This window comes from Cryptosporidium sp. chipmunk genotype I (assembly GCF_004936735.1).
Source record: "Cryptosporidium sp. chipmunk genotype I strain 37763 chromosome Unknown contig_2, whole genome shotgun sequence".
In the NCBI taxonomy this organism is placed as follows: Eukaryota; Apicomplexa; class Conoidasida; order Eucoccidiorida; family Cryptosporidiidae; genus Cryptosporidium; species Cryptosporidium sp. chipmunk genotype I.
In genome coordinates, this window is record NW_027125624.1 from 282,320 (window position 1) to 298,358 (window position 16,039).

General features: G+C 31.7%; 11 protein-coding genes across 11 annotated transcripts; 4 read left to right on the plus strand and 7 right to left on the minus strand.

Annotated features, from left to right (window-relative positions):
• Positions 1–382: 382 nt before the first annotated feature.
• ELE39_001781 (dCMP deaminase) lies at positions 383–1,507 on the plus strand (the record flags this gene model as incomplete). Its single annotated transcript, XM_067345504.1, has 1 exon — positions 383–1,507. One exon carries the CDS (start codon positions 383–385, stop codon positions 1,505–1,507), a length of 1,125 nt encoding a protein of 374 aa, XP_067199392.1.
• Positions 1,508–1,586: 79 nt separating this feature from the next.
• ELE39_001782 (zinc finger protein) lies at positions 1,587–2,606 on the minus strand (the record flags this gene model as incomplete). Its single annotated transcript, XM_067345505.1, has 1 exon — positions 1,587–2,606. The coding sequence occupies one exon, from the start codon at positions 2,604–2,606 to the stop codon at positions 1,587–1,589; it is 1,020 nt and encodes a 339-aa protein (XP_067199393.1).
• Positions 2,607–2,918: 312 nt separating this feature from the next.
• ELE39_001783 (THUMP RNA binding domain containing protein) lies at positions 2,919–3,752 on the minus strand (the record flags this gene model as incomplete). The annotated part of the gene is made up of 1 exon (XM_067345506.1): positions 2,919–3,752. The coding sequence occupies one exon, from the start codon at positions 3,750–3,752 to the stop codon at positions 2,919–2,921; it is 834 nt and encodes a 277-aa protein (XP_067199394.1).
• A 123-nt stretch (positions 3,753–3,875) lies between these two features.
• ELE39_001784 (pre-mRNA-splicing factor SYF2) lies at positions 3,876–4,565 on the minus strand (the record flags this gene model as incomplete). The annotated part of the gene is made up of 1 exon (XM_067345507.1): positions 3,876–4,565. One exon carries the CDS (start codon positions 4,563–4,565, stop codon positions 3,876–3,878), a length of 690 nt encoding a protein of 229 aa, XP_067199395.1.
• Positions 4,566–4,919: 354 nt separating this feature from the next.
• On the plus strand, positions 4,920–5,474 carry ELE39_001785 (transcription elongation factor SPT4; the record flags this gene model as incomplete). The annotated part of the gene is made up of 3 exons (XM_067345508.1): positions 4,920–4,956; positions 5,046–5,256; positions 5,330–5,474. 3 exons carry the CDS (start codon positions 4,920–4,922, stop codon positions 5,472–5,474), a joined length of 393 nt encoding a protein of 130 aa, XP_067199396.1.
• A 406-nt stretch (positions 5,475–5,880) lies between these two features.
• ELE39_001786 (pleckstrin y (PH) domain containing with N-terminal ankyrin repeats) lies at positions 5,881–10,027 on the minus strand (the record flags this gene model as incomplete). The annotated part of the gene is made up of 2 exons (XM_067345509.1): positions 5,881–6,306; positions 6,740–10,027. The coding sequence occupies 2 exons, from the start codon at positions 10,025–10,027 to the stop codon at positions 5,881–5,883; spliced, it is 3,714 nt and encodes a 1,237-aa protein (XP_067199397.1).
• A 347-nt stretch (positions 10,028–10,374) lies between these two features.
• On the minus strand, positions 10,375–10,932 carry ELE39_001787 (uncharacterized protein; the record flags this gene model as incomplete). The annotated part of the gene is made up of 1 exon (XM_067345510.1): positions 10,375–10,932. The coding sequence occupies one exon, from the start codon at positions 10,930–10,932 to the stop codon at positions 10,375–10,377; it is 558 nt and encodes a 185-aa protein (XP_067199398.1).
• Positions 10,933–11,317: 385 nt separating this feature from the next.
• On the plus strand, positions 11,318–12,414 carry ELE39_001788 (40S ribosomal S28; the record flags this gene model as incomplete). Its single annotated transcript, XM_067345511.1, has 2 exons — positions 11,318–11,866; positions 12,208–12,414. 2 exons carry the CDS (start codon positions 11,318–11,320, stop codon positions 12,412–12,414), a joined length of 756 nt encoding a protein of 251 aa, XP_067199399.1.
• Positions 12,415–12,636: 222 nt separating this feature from the next.
• Positions 12,637–13,770, minus strand: ELE39_001789 (WD-40 repeat; the record flags this gene model as incomplete). The annotated part of the gene is made up of 1 exon (XM_067345512.1): positions 12,637–13,770. The coding sequence occupies one exon, from the start codon at positions 13,768–13,770 to the stop codon at positions 12,637–12,639; it is 1,134 nt and encodes a 377-aa protein (XP_067199400.1).
• A 160-nt stretch (positions 13,771–13,930) lies between these two features.
• ELE39_001790 (biotin-(acetyl-carboxylase) ligase) lies at positions 13,931–14,827 on the plus strand (the record flags this gene model as incomplete). The annotated part of the gene is made up of 1 exon (XM_067345513.1): positions 13,931–14,827. The coding sequence occupies one exon, from the start codon at positions 13,931–13,933 to the stop codon at positions 14,825–14,827; it is 897 nt and encodes a 298-aa protein (XP_067199401.1).
• A 128-nt stretch (positions 14,828–14,955) lies between these two features.
• On the minus strand, positions 14,956–15,462 carry ELE39_001792 (uncharacterized protein; the record flags this gene model as incomplete). The annotated part of the gene is made up of 1 exon (XM_067345515.1): positions 14,956–15,462. The coding sequence occupies one exon, from the start codon at positions 15,460–15,462 to the stop codon at positions 14,956–14,958; it is 507 nt and encodes a 168-aa protein (XP_067199403.1).
• Positions 15,463–16,039: the final 577 nt, after the last annotated feature.

Consider the following 16,039-nt stretch of genomic DNA (forward strand, 5'->3'; position numbering starts at 1 on the left):
CTAATGTATATCGATCAATTTTAAATTAAATAATAATTGTATTTATAGACTCTTTATTTAAAAAACAATTGGATAATTGGTGATTTTATATTAAATTTGTTTAAATTGTGGGGTTTTATTTTAACTTATTGCTTTTCTGTCTTTGAATATCATTTATATACTAAAAGTTATCTAGTTTTTTCAAATACTTCAGTTTCCATTTAAAACATGTAAAATATTAACTATAAGCCAGAGATCTACTATTAGTCTATTGAGTAAATATAGATATTAGTGATTGCTATTCATTTTAGCTTAATACACAAGAATTTTATTAGCTTTTCTTAGAAAAATTGTGTGTGCGGGTTATTTAAAAAAAATGTGGTGGAGTAAATAGTCACAAAATATGGTAGTAGTAGGATTAATTAGTCTAGATAACATAATTGCAGAATATGTATTCAGGTTCTTTGTAAACAGATTTGGATTCAAAGGATTGAGACTCGTAGATTGTCAGCGAAATTGTGATTTTGTTGAGAAAGCAGTGGATGAATTCGAATCAAGCACAAAGTTGGAAATTTATTTAAAAACTTTTGGAGAGGATTCTAGTGAGCCAATAATAAGACAGATTTGCTTTTGTGGAAACGAAACTGGGGAATCCTATGAGGATTGTATTAAGTTCAGAGCAAAGAAAGCTTTCATGATATCAACTTCAGATTTGAATTCAAGTTATGTTATTTCGAAAATAACAAAGGATAATGAATTTGATATCTTTTCAAACACGTTTTTCGTTAGTTTGGCTCTCGATTTGCCCGTGATTTCTAAGTTTTCTATGCTGGAAAGGGATTACGAAATGGAAAGTTATGAAAAGATTGGAAAAACTGTTAAGATATTAAAAGACTCTCCAGAAAAATTAAAGGAGCTTGTTTCAATGTTGATTCAAGATTTTGATGAGAAAAAGGGAGGCATTTCTAAACTTTTAAGAAGATCTGATTATTATATCAGCTATTTCAAAGATTTTTCTGATTTGGAGACTAAGTTAATTAGCCTCGAGTTATCAAAAATAGATTCACGTCCAAGCTGGGATGAATATTTTATGAAAATTGCAAAACTGGCGTCTCAAAGATCTAATTGTATTTCAAGAAAAGTTGGTTCGGTTATTGTTAAAGGTAAAAAAATCATCAGCACTGGATATAATGGGACTCCTAAGAATATGAAGAATTGTTTCGAAGGTGGATGCAAAAGATGTGCTGACCCAAATAGAGTCGAGGGAAAATCTTTAGAAACTTGTTCATGTATGCATGCAGAGGCGAATGCAATGCTTTTTGCTGGGATTGACAAATGTATCGGAGCAACAATTTACGTAACATTGATGCCCTGCATTTCTTGCACGAAAAATATCATACAATGTGAAATTGAAAGGGTTGTATTTACTACAGAGTACGCAATTCCTGAGAATATTTCCACTATTAAGTTACTCAGAGATTCGAATGTAAAAGTGGACAGAATGATTGAGAAACGGTCATGTTTATGAATGAATTAAAGTCATTTAGAACTCACTAGAAAAAAGGAAATAAGTAGATGAAATTAAAAGAAAATATTAATTAAATTTGTTATTCTGGCAACTCTATTTCGTTCTGGAAAATAGAATGGTTTATCTTAACTTCGGGCGAATTTTTTTCCCTGTCTTTATGATCATCTTCAATGCTTTCAACTTGATTTTCTTCTTCTCCAGGTATTTCGCTATAGGTGCTTAGTCCTGGAATATCATCATCTGAAAGGAATGCATCCTCATCTATTTCATAAGTATCACATCCTGCAGCATCTTCATCATCAACGAATAGTGACGGGTCATAGACAAACAAATCTCGCCCAGACATTTGTTTACCCTGCTTCGCTGCATCTGCCTTAACCTTCTCATCTTCTTCTTTTTCTTTTTTCCTTTTCCATTCCATAAAAGTTTCAAATGTAACAGGCGTTCCTGGGCCAGGAAGCTCAAGCCTTTGCCTTTCAATTCTCTCCTCCAGTGTTTCTTCTTCACCCTCTATGTCTCCACCATCATCACTTTCCTGCTCTTTAATTACATAACCTGCTGGCAAACAGTGGCGATACTTGCAGTTGTCACCTCCTTCTGGACACATCCAAAACCATCCGTATTGTTTTTTCTCAACGGCTGAAAGGAAGTGCTTACATATAATGTCTGTGCTAAATGAAGTTGGTTCTTGGGCTAAAGGGGCCTTCTTCAAACCAGAATTTTGTTTTTGATCTCTTTGATCAATATAAAGATCGATTTTTTGTTCTGCTTTAATTGTTGAAGGATCAACTTTGCGTGCATCTTCTGCAGAAACTTTTTTGATATTTTCAGTACCTTTAAATAAAGCAGCTAAAAGAGCCTGTTGCTGTGCCTGTTTCTTTTTCTCCTCTTTAGCTTGTGCTGCCTTAAGTTCCTGGTTAACCTGTCCTCCTTTTGAGTTGTTTATTTGGGAAGTTACGGATTTTATGTATTTCTGCACGCTTTTACTTTTATTTTTGTTCTTGAGTCCAAATGTTTTGTCCTCAATAATCTTTTGTTTCTGCTTCTCTAAGGCTCTTTGCTGGCCTCTTTCCTGCTTACTCTGATTCTTTGGTGGCATTGAGCTACAAAAATATAACTTCCTTTTATCCTCGCACTAAATTATATTAAAAAAAAAAGAAAATTGTCAAACAGCTGGCGGGCAAAACTAGTAATTAATAGTCTAATTACTAACTTTTACAACTGTTTTACTACTAGAAATAATAATGTATGAATAATTATATTCCTACTTATTCTAGGATTAGTCAAATATAATTCAGCATAATATATCCTCAATTAGATAGTATTCTCACTCTAGTTAATATCTATGAGATTTGTTTCATACAAAATTATAAATTAAATAAAAGAGATCAGATTTATAGTTTATTAATCCTTAGTTACTAAAAATCTTATTTAGATTGAACTTGCAATATTTATGATAGTTATTAACAATTGAAATTCCACAAAAAGATCTTGTAATCTCAATAAGAATAGACTTGCTTGGATTTTCTAGATTAACCGGATAAATTTTTTTGTATTCTTGATATTTTGGGTTGTCTTCAGATCCCCAAATTAGTTCAGATACCAAATCATATATTTCTTGCCTCTTAATTTCAGAACCACTGTACCTAGAGTTATAGTAACATGCCCAAGAAACAGAGCTAGTTTCTTTTACAAAGCCAGAATCTGAGCAAAAAGCATGATCAAAGCTTGATAAAATCAAAGTCTTTATATTTTTACGAATTTCATCTAATTTCGCTGGGAAAATAATATCTAATGGAACAAGTCTATTTACATACCTGGATGATAATAAACACTCAGAGTCATTTTTACTTTTTCCAAGAGTCTTATTTTCATATGCATTCTTCATAAGATTTTCAACCATAGCGGATGGCTTGTCACTTGAATTGTTAAATTGAATCAATACCAGGCATCTAGATATATTGTCAATAAGCTTGAATCTAGATTCATCTTTCTTCAACTTTTTTGCCTCTAATTCAATGCTTTCTTCAACAGTTAAGTCACCAAATGAGCAATTTGGGCCTTCCTGTTCACTGTATTCAGAATTATTTGAAAGAATTCTAAATATATCTCTATAGGCTGTAAGACTTTTATTATTCACCGTAATTGACATTAAAATTCCCTTATTCAATATTCTTAGATCAGGAATCCCTGATTTTGTATTATTTGAGTTTCCAATAGCAAAGTATTTTCTTTTCTTGCCCATATATAGAATATTAAGTAGTAATGCCAAAGAGTGGAATTATTCCGAATTTAATCAGCCTACCGTTTATATTAAGTTTAATCACTTTTGGCATGGCGGGACTTTATTTAGAAAACTAACAGCGTATTAAAGTGCTGTACCCCTTTCTAAATTTTGTTTAATTTCAGTTGTAAATTCATGATAGGCCCTATCTAACTTTTCGTTATACCTCTTATTTCCCTCATTTATATGATATATATCAGACTCAATATCAAGCGACTCCGATATAGATTTCCTCTGGTTTTTTAGATACTGATTTATTAACAAATTCTTGTCGTCATCAGAAGGGACATGAGAAGTTCGAAGAAACTCGAACCTCTCTGGATTAGCTTTCAACTCGCTCATTTGCTGTTCATACTTTTCTTTGTCAAAGCGTATAATTTTACTTGTGCTTAAAATAAGACCTTCTCTTTTTCTATTTTTTGTTTTAATTCTATCATTATCCGTCTCATTCTCAAATGTTAGTATGCATCTCCGAATTTTCCAAAGCTCTGTGCTGTCGAACCGAATGTCATGTGTATATTCTAGTTTTGAATCATTTTTTGCTACTCTTAACGCAGAGCCCTCAATAAATTCTTCATTTGAAAACTTAAATAGTTTATCTAATTCTTTTTTCCTTTCGTTTCCAAATACTTCCATATTGCAAATCATCGCAGATTGAACTTTTAAATTCAAACCTTTCAGTACCTCCTTTTCTTTATTTGGTATCCCACTCTCTGTATGAAATAAAAATTTGAATGAGTACCTAAAACTGTTTTCTTTCTTTTCTGTAATCATAATTTGAAACTTTTATTCATTAATTAATTGCAATGAAAGACTGTAAATTAGAATATTGAGGTCTTTTAATAAACACAATATATGTTTTCATAAGCCAAGTGTTTATTTCTATTACAAGAAAACTCACCAATATTTAATGAATTTATTCGTAGCAAAACAGACTTTTTTTATTGTTACAGTTTTATTTGAACGCCAATACATTCAAAGCATAGCTCTGAATAGCAACTTTTGTATAGGCTTAATAATATTTACCAGTATTTTTAACTTCACTTACAATTCGCATTAGTTTAGATTCAAAACGAACTTTTTGCGCGCAGAAACTTTTTTGAAACTAAAGAGAATAGTTCTATCTTAATGAACGGAAAAGAAATATCGTTTGCAGTCCCAACTGGTAAGTTAATTGCGATATTTTTTGTTGATATTACTTTAGGAACTAAATAATTTTATAAATGATTAATTCATTATTGATTCATTCATTAGGGACTCGAAAAATTATACAAATTAGAGATTCAAAAACCAATAAATCAACTACTAAGGAAAATTACGTGCTAAGGCTAAGAGCGTGCTTATCATGTAGAATAATTCTGAGCGATCAACAGTTTTACGAAGGTGGGTGCCCAAACTGCACCCATCTTGCAATGGAATTCGATCGTCAAAAGGTTAACTCTTGTACTTCAATGTCATTTAAAGGGTAAGTAAAAATAACTATGGAATGCGTGGCACAACAGACTATTTAATAACAATAAAATTAATTAATTGTTTAGAATGATATCTATGTTAAAGCCTAATGAATCGTGGGTTGCAAGATACAACAAACTTTTACCTAACATTGTACCGGGTTGCTATGCAGTATCAGTTAGTGGAGATATGGTCTCGGATGATGAGGGCAATTATAATGGAGAATACTAATTAATAGAACCTCAGCTATTTTATTTTTGCATAAAAACTAGTTTTATTGATTCTTTTTGTATATTGCCAAATAATTTAATTTATTAATATTTTCACATTCAATAAATATATTAGGCCCGGGGATATATATTGTTCCTGTTGTAGCTATTTTATATTAGTTATTTTTTTTTGCAAATTTATCCAGTTCGCTTGGTTTAATAAACTTTCGCCAGTTATGGGTACCCTATGTTTGTAATTTGACTTGAAATAATATAAAAAACTTACTTTTAGTATCATTTTAAGAATTCTCTCTCCAAAGACAATTGAGTACATATAGCAGAGAATAGTACGATTCAGCGTCGTGAATAATACGATTCCATCCTTTTTGAGTAAAATACCTAGTGAGGTTATATAGATAAAAAAATCTTTAGATATTGGAACTTATTAACTGTACAAAAATGCTAGGATTATTTACATGTTCAATAACTTCTGAAGCTACGATAACATCGAATAATTCGCCTTGTTGCATGTGTTCGATGCCCCCTTTGAAATATCCCAGTCTTCTATGTTTTGGCACACCAATCATAAAACCATTAAGTTCATTCTCATAATAAAGTTTAGGTATTTCACTAAAATTGCTAGAATTACATAGTGCATTTTTGTAAGCTATATCTATAGACTTATACGATGCATCAATTCCTAGTACATCCCCCCCTAACTCTGCGAGTTTTTCCGAAAAAATTCCTGCACCAGAACCAACATCCAATATCTTTTTGCCACTCAATGGGCCATTTAAACTAGCAGATTTATTAGAAATATGTTTAAGTAAGAAACTTGTTCTTAAGTGGTTGAACTTAAATAGAATACTATCATGAGTTTCTGGGAACCAACTTTATTTTGAGTACGCATCAAAGTTATTTATTTGCTTAGCATCTATTGTACTAAACGTGCATAGTCCATAAATTTTGTTTCTCTGCAAAATTCGTAGGCATTTTCTGAGATTTATTCCTAAAAATCCACCTTGCTCTAACGTTAAATAACAAGTTGAAAGTAAAGATCTATTGAGAACAAAGTTTCTAAGCATTAATCAGAATAAAACTATGGTTGATCATTTAAAAATAATTTCTTAACGCAAATTAAAGCGCATTATTCCTTTGAGGGAAAATAACTTTTTGCATGTGATAAATAAAATTACGTATAAAAATCATTAATTTATATTCCCGTAGAAATAACAGATAAAAGTATTATATCTATGATTCGTTAGATTCAGATAATACAGTCCTTACATTGTGTATCTTTTCGACCCACTTATCTCTCATTTCGGAAGAGTCTGAATGGAGTATAAGCGACGATGGCACACTATTCTTTGTAAAATCTAGTGCAAAACAAGGAATGAATTCACTTTCTTTACTTGTTGCAAGATTGAAGACTCGAATTTGCCTTATAAACCTAATTGGAATAGTTTCACAGCAGACTGTGTCATTTGGGTGATGACACCAAATAAGCGCTCCATCTGACCTTAATATAAAGAATCTTTCTTGCCAAAGCCTATTTTCAGATAATTCATTTTCACTTGATGCGATAGATTCAGAAAATTGCTTCTTTTTTTGAGAAAGAGGATTTTCAAGTGCTAAGGGTGGATTGATACAAATACCCAAAAACCCGAAGTGATATGTAGGAATCGAAACGAGTAGGCTTGCTTCTCTATGTGGCAATAGCATAAATGAGCTCTTGTTTATAATGGCGAGAACAAGAGAATACTGATTTTCCGAATTAAATAGCCCAATAAGATTGTCAGGCTCTGTGACAATTGGCGGATTCTCACCGTAAACTGAAATTAAATTTTGGAATGCACTAAATCTCTCTGGAGATAAAACATCTTGTTTTTGGTTTGATGTGCTGCTGGAGAGATTTTTTTTACCCATAAATCCAAGCCAAAATGAACTAGATTTTTCAGGTTTGGTTTCAGTAGAGCTGTTGATGGAAGTTTCTGCAGTAGCTTGAGAGAGAAGAATTTCTGATGGAGTAGTGAGTGTGCGATATGAAGTAGTGAATTCATCGAGGAACTCACTTCTACGGTTAACTTCAAGAAGAATATCATCCCAACCATCGACTTTAATTAGAAGAAGTACATTTGAATTTTTTGGAACAATAATTTCCTCAAAGTCAACTATTGGTGCTGCCTGGAGGAGCTTTAACGGAGAATACTGAAATAATGCAAATCTTTCAGATGTTAACACAAGAATTTGCCTAAATAAATTTATTGGGCAGTCTAGAGGAGGTGGAAAGCATGATTTCTCAAGCCCTCTTGCTGTGTAATTGATAACAATGTCACTCCAAATTCCTTTTTTCCTCTCTGCAGAAGTTAAGCCCATTTCATCTAACCTGTCCAGATTTTGCTCCATTGCAGCGTGATCTCCGTTTTTGCATTTATATATGCTAGAAACATTTCTATTACCTACAAACCCAAGCATATTCCAAACAGAACTCTCAACAACATCTGAATCTCGGCTTTCAAACTCTGGAGTCGAAAAAACACAAAAATCATCTCTACATGAAGAAATTGGTTCATTTCCACTAATCCAAGCTGAAAGCATAACCTTGTTTTCAACTTCTCGAGAATCAAAAGTTTGGCAACAAAAAGATAATTTTTTTGAAGTTCCGGAATCTGATTCATAATTATTAATGGAGCTTGTATTTGATTTATGAGGTTGAGATCCTTTATATTCTGCATCCGAGGATTCATTATTATCAAATCTATTCAAATCAAACTTTAAAATTTGTGGCCTAGCTTGGATCACGTTTGCAATTTGGCCTGATGAATTTTTGGCATTTAGTAATATACGTCTTTTAATTAACACTTCTTGTATATCTGAGTTTACTGCGAAGTGAATTAAAGTATTTCTGCGATTATCCTGTGCTTGCACATCAGTTCCACATGCTAAAAATAGCTCAGTCATTAGCAAGTTATTCTTAAGTATTGATAGTGATATAGGTATAAACCCTGAAAGACTTTTTCTGTTAACAATGTTAATTTGTTCTTCGAACGAAAAATGTTCAAGAAGTAGTTGGAGAGTCTCTATGTGTTCTAAATAGGAAAATATATGTAAAAAATTCCATCCATATCCGAAGCTAAGCTTCAGCAGAGAATCGATAAATTTTTTGATGCTAAATATTTTAATGCAAGCTTCAGGATCTTCAAACTCAATCTTTTGGGGCTTGGATAATTCAGAGTTAATTGACGATATGATTTCGTTTAAATTGGTAATTAAAGGTTCAGGATCGTTTTTTATCACTGACTTAACTACCAGCTTAAACAAAAGCTCAGTTTTTAAATATTCTCTGCATTCTCTATCAATTATTGTGAGCTCACTGTTTTGAAAACCATCTTCAACAGATTGAATTTTCGAATTGTTTATATCCAAAAATAAAATGTCTGATAATATTTGGAATACATTTGGGGATGACTCTTCAATTGATTTCTCAGAATCAATAAAAATTTTATTCAAAAATTTCTCTACTACAAAGTATTCGGTTTCAATACAATTCAGAATATAATCTCTTTCTTTGTAAAGTGAATCTGTGTGATTTACTGGACTCAAAGGAAGCTGATTAAATAATAGAGAAGAAAAGTGAGTAATCACCCAATTCTGTATTAAGTTTATTGTTTGATCATTTATTTTTACTTTGATTTCTTCTATGTTAGTGCTTGAGTTAGGTAAATTAATTGCACTATCAATCAATACCTGAGAGAATGAAATAATTTTTTGGCTCGGATTAAAATCATAATTTAAATCATTTTTAATTAGTTCTTTGAGCTTATCTGATAATGATAGAGAACGAATAATCAAATTAATGGCATTTTGGATAGATTCAAAATTCTCTTCTTGATTTTTCGTAAATTTTATCTGCAAAAGCGCAACTAATTTTAATAAATCTAAGCAATCAGATTTTAATAAATTAATATCGCTGTCCAACAAATTGATTTTTGAGTCATAAATATCTTTTTGAGCCTGTTCTTTTTCAGAAAAAAAATTTTTCGTGTCTTTACTTTCACTTAACAGTAATTGAATTTCTTTCTCCTTTTCAATCTCAAATTCTGAAAATCTTGTTTGTAAAGCTATGTATTCCTCTTCTTTATCCTGTAAATTGCTTTCAAGCTGGGAAATTTGGAGTCTTAAATCTGCGATTTCTTTATATAAAGACTCTTTATCGGTAAGAAGATTCTCAACAATGCGAGGGGAAGAGGCTTCAATAATTTGTTGTTGCTTTAAATTATTAATGCTTTGCTGCTCAAGATCAGAAATCTTTTCATTTAATGAAGAAATCTCGTCATTCAGTGCTTTGATTATATTTTGAAGCTTGGACGTTTCAACTCCATCCTGTTTAATACGTTCCTTGAGAGAATTAATTTCATCACTTTTACTCTTTTCAAGTTCATAAAGTTCATTGAGGGTATCGTCCCTTGATTTTACTAGCTTTTCGAGTCTAGAGATTTTTTGTTCAAGTGTTTTAACGTACTCAGAGTTTTCTGATCGTGGAAGCACAACTTCATCCTCGATTCCTATGTCCATCTTAATAACTTAATTTAAATCATAAAGATCAGAAAACTCTCAAAAAAGTTATTTAATAATTCAAACAACTTATTTTCAATTTTAAATTTTCGTTTTAATAATCAAAATTGCTCAAATTCATTTGTTCATGTTATTGTTGCCTTTTTTAATTTTTAATTTCACGTATGCAATACTCTTTAAGGCGGGGATGTGTGCCATGGCTAACTGTTTTCTTATATCGAATGGTATTTCAAGAATAATTAATTAAATAAATCAAGTAAATTGAATCATATAAATTATTTCCTTTCTGTTTATAATTACTTCAGGAAACTATGATTCCTCTTTAACTGCTACTTTATAACACTATATTATGAAATCCAAATCTGAGTAACAAGCATATCTTTTATTTGTTGATTTAAAGAGTTGTACCATTTTTCTGATTTGTAAGGCATTATTGCCATTTTACAATCGTTTATCCCCACACTCTCATTATTTATTACAAATCCATACGCTATTTCGGATGCAGGCTGCTTCAGCACCCAACCTTCTGTTCTCCCAATATTAATACATTCTAAAGTATAAGTTTGAAATGAGTATGATTTGTGAGAATAATATATCGTGCCATCTTCTTTTCTATTTTTTATAAATATTAATTCTTCAATTCCAATTGAAGGAGCGTTTATAACAAGAAATTCCGATTCAGAAAATGGTGCTTTAGTTTCAACTTGTGTAGTAGAGTTAAGCGACCAAAAATAAGAAGGGTCAACAAGAAAGTATGCCTTAGATACTAACAAATCATCTAATTCATCTGAAATTTTTCTTGACAATACTCTGGAATCCACTAGCTTTCTTTTTGAATATGTAATTACTGAACTCAAAACTGATCCAATTAACAAAAAAAATAATAAAAAAGAAATATTCTTCATATCTATAATAATAGAAGGGAATACTATTAAATTAAGCATTAAAAATCAGATTAGCTCCAAAGTTTAATTTCCAAATTCTTTTTTTTGTTAGTTTATTACAAATATTTTGAGATTTAATCAAATTTTGATAGGTTTGGACTTATATTGACAATTTGACACTATACTTTCTCTAGCAAAAAGTATGGGTTAATCTATATAAACAACTTAAACTAAATTAAAATTCAAAATTTATTTAAAACTACAAATTATTTCTATAATAATTTATTTTTATTTGTACAATTTTTAAGTACACGATTTTGTGTGTACTTAATCTAGAATTTTGTTTAGGATGTACACAAATAAATCAATTGAAATTATTAAAAGTATATGTATATTTTAAGGAGAAATGTCAACAATATTTCGATTTTCTCCAACGACAAGTATTGCAATTAGCACAATTTCCAAAATCAGTGAATTATCAAAAGGATGTATTTCTTCTACTCGTTTACAACAGAGCGATGAAATTCAATTAAATGGTAATATCAGTAAGAAAAATTATTTTGAAGAACAGGAGGAAAATGAAAAAACCCCGAACAGTGCAATTATTAGGCTGCTAGAGGACAAGAAGAATGATATCAAGAAGAATATTGAAAGTCTTTCAAATCAACTAAGAAGACATATCCGTCAAGTTGAATATATAGATTCCAGAATTTGTGAGTTAAAGGGAAAAAAGGTAGATCTACAGAGCTCAAGGCTAGTATCTAGATTCAGGTTAGATTCCGAACCATACCAAACAGGTTTTTCAAGAGTTAGCACGGCCATCAATACCGGAATTAATACTCCAAATAGTGAGCTTGCGAGTAGTAACGAGGTTGAAATTGGAAGCAATCTTACCTCTTATAAAATGGAGAGTGATTGGGTGATCGTGCCTGAATTTAAAGAAATCGTCTCCAGAGTAGTGAATTCCCCATAAAAAATGAAATAGAAGATTTGTTTTAATTTAATAGCATGTAGCCTAAGCGCCAAATAAGTTTAACAACAATGCATAACGCCATAAATTTCAGGCGGCAAAATGACAATTTACACGAGTTTTGCGGTATTTCAATTTAGTCTAAAATTGTTTGTCGTCTTAAATGAAGTCGCGTCTAAACTTGAAGGAGGCAAAAAAAACAGTTTTTAACCAGTTACAAAGGTAATTGCTTTTCGTTAAGCTATATTTCGTGTAGCATATAAAGATGGTAGGTTTACAAGATTTGAATGACTTGGAATGATTTAACTGTTATTTAACTTCTTTAGGACTCTGCCCCAAAGCTCGCAAAAGTTGAGAAGATTCTAGGTCGCACAGGATCCCGTGGTGGCGTAATTCAAGTTAGAGTACAATTTATGTCTGGAGAATCTGAACTCGCAGGTCGTTCTCTGATCCGTAATGTCAGAGGCCCAGTCAGAGAAGGAGATATTTTAGCTTTATTGGAAACTGAAAGAGAAGCACGTCGTCTTCGTTAAGGTCTAGTAGAAAAGTATCTTAAATGATTTAATAACTTATTATTACACTAGTTTGCGATCTTTTTACTCTAAATTACATTTTTGTCCATTCCTGCAATTAGCGGAATAAGAGAGTTGATTATATAGATAAATTTCAGGGGCCAGTTTGTATTGTGATTTTAACATAAATTATTGAGATTAATAAGGTATCTATGATTGGTTTGCTGTACATTAAACCGGAACTTAACTATTGATTTCATCAAACCTCCAGAGTATAATGGAAGACTCTGGAAGACTTGATGTAGTTATGATCAAATTGTTATGTAAATCTGGATGCTTTGATATAGACGTAACAATTGCGTTTGGAGCAGAAATGGGTCTCAAAGAGTAAAGATATTTCGCTGAATGTAGGCAATATATCGAAGCATCACCCATTGAAATTGTTGTAGGTTTAATTCTAGGAACAAATACTTGATCTCTCCAAATTACGGAAAACCCGGTAAACATAGGCAAAGGATTGCTATCATAAGCAATGTTGGCACATTCAGTCAAATAATCCTTTTGGAGTTTATTTGAATTCACCCAACTGATATTTGCTTTATCTGTTTTCTCCTGCCCAAATTTCCAAACACAAGATGAGGAGTCTCCAGTACAGAGAAGATGCTCATCATTAAATGAGAAAATAGAGTGCAGGGAACAACTAGATCCTTGTGGCCCTGATAATGTTTTTAGTAGTTTTAAGTTTGAGGATCTCCAAATTCGTATTTTTCCGTCAAAGGATGTAGAAGATAATACTCTTTCATCATTACTATGTTCAAGGCTAGTAACAGGAGCTTCATGAGATAGAACTTGAGAAAAAAACTCTTTTTTTCTAAGATCCCAACTCTTAATGTAGCCATCGTATCCACCTGAGTATATTGGTTGGTAAAGCAAATCATTAGGTACTGAAACACATGTACAGGCCCCTTCATGTGTATTTTCCAAGCTAAGAACAGCCGAGCCCAAGAGCGACCCACTTTTTTCCAATCCAACCCTAAGGTCATAAATACATATCGTTCCTGGTGAGAAACATGTAGCCAACAAATTTCCTGATTTATCACTTTTTATATCGTTTAATCCCCCATTACTCAATTCACCCCCTTTGACTCCAACTTTCTCAAGTGATAAAATTCTCTTTCCTGTCTCTAATGAGTATATGTAAATTTCGCCTCTGTCTGTCCCGCATGCAACGGCCTGTCCATTAACTGCAATGACACCTCTTACTATAGAACTTTCATTATATTTTTCATGTTCATATTTACATGATATCTTCATAATTGGAGTCCATGGTTCATTAACACAAATATTATTGGTATCTTCATTGTTATTTTCTACCATACTCAATTAATATATTCGGTAATACTTCCTAGTTACTTTCTAAGCAGGAAATTACACTTTTTTTTTGGTGAAATTAGATGCACTGCGCCAAAAAAAAATGGGTAGCCAAAATAGAAAATAGGTTAATATCAACTCGATCAATAGATTTAGAAGAATTCACATGGCAGACCAGATATACAAAATATATAGACATAAAGAGCTGCCTTTAAATATTTGCGACTTTACAACTTTACCTTCAACACAGATATGGGCCTATGACAATATTGATTTTTTAGTTAATTCAGAGAAGTTGTCACCAAATGTCTGGACAGTAATTACTGCAGTTAACATGACATCTGGCATTGGGTCCTATGACTATAAAACCCACGTACCTCGTGTGTGGCATACTCTTGACGGCAAGAATTTAAACGCAACATACGTAACATTAAGACAAAGGGGGAATTCAGAAGAATCGGAAAAACATATTTCAGATTTGAGTTTGTATACTCTTGGGCTTGCTCTGACAGTTTGCAAGATTTTGGAGGAGTTTGGTATCAAGGAACCTAAAATAAAGTGGGTAAACGATATTTATGTTAATGGGAAGAAATTAGGAGGTATTTTATCTAAGCAACTAGAAAAGAGATATGTATTTGAACAAGTTGAATATGAACCCATTGTATTTGGAATAGGCTTGAATGTACTTCACGATAAATGGGATATTCCAGAAAATGTGGAGTCTCCTGCAACATCAGTTAAAATGGAAAGTGAATTAGATTTTTCATATATTAGTGTCAATAATATTTTGGAGAGGTTGCATTTCGAAGTTATTAAATTAGTAACTAATATCAACTCATCAAGACATATAGGATTTCAAGATAAAACTCTAGTGGAAGTTAATAAAAAGCTGTTTTGCAAAGGTAAAGTTGTGAAAGTAATTGACTATGAAAAGGATGGAAATGAAATAAAAATGGGTGTGTTTCAAGGAGTAGATAAAAACGGGTTTGCAATTATCAGATTACCAGAAATAAGTGGGGGAGAGTTCAAACTATCTCATGGAAGAATTAAATTCGATGGCTAAATTAGTTTTTGGCCTAACCAAAAGTTAATGGAGATTCTAAAATAGCAGTTAGGTCACTATCTTCTTTTATTTTAACTCCCGATATTTCATATGTTGAGTATGGGCATTCTGAGAATAAAGTTAATTATTTATATTGTAATTAGTAACATTGAAATAATTGACTTACCGAGTTCAATAGGGAACCTTGAAAAGTAATTACCTGAAGCTACTATTGCATATGGCCAGAAAACATCTCTAGTTACTCTAGTCCAAAATTCAAAAACAATAACGAGAGTGCCACAAAATTCTCTTGATGCTGAATACGCTATAAACCAATTTTTGGAAGCAACGTATTTTGTAATGGCAGATACTTTTGGTCTTAAAAACTTTTCCAAATAAGTAACAATAATGTATATATGTGCAAGCGAGTCGTCCTCTTCTGTCTTTAAAATATCTCTAACATCGCTATATTTATCTTTTAAAGAATTTAATATCTCTTTATAGCAATAAACGCAATTTAATGATTGAGTTTTGGTCGTCTCAGAAGCTTTGTATCCAAACTTAGAACATTCTTCTGAAATTTTTGTATATTTTTCATGCAAACCTTCAGATCGCACATTTTTATTCTCTATAATACATTTTAAAAATTTCCTCATGTAACTTGATACACGTTTTTTCTCAGCAATGTATTCACCTAGGTAAATTTTATTACTACATACTCATTTGAATGTATTTAAAACTTACCGACTGCATGACATCGTCCATCTATTGGGAAACTTATTTTAACGTCTTCTGATTCAATATCAAAAGTGCCTTCTTTATTTTTCTTAACTTTCTTAATCACACTTGCAGCTTGTATATTTAAATGTTCTCCCTGGCAATATATAATTGCCAAAAGTAATGCAAACAGCTTCCCAGATTTCATTCTATTTATTAAAACCAAATACTTTTTAAATATTTAAAATATATATTTAAAAACAATAATTTGCATAAGTTTAAGTAATTTAATATAATTGCATTCATTCTTTTTATCTTGATCTCAACACTGCCAAAGCATGTCTATGTTGACCCACAGCACCTGCACGGCGCCCGCGCCATGTTTTTGGCGGTATTTGAGTATTTTTATTCCTAAATTTGGTGATTGGCTTTTGTAAAATGAGTCTCAACTTGACAAAAAAGGTTTAAAAAAGCATTTAACTTGTAGATTAAAACTATAAAGATTTTGGCTATTTA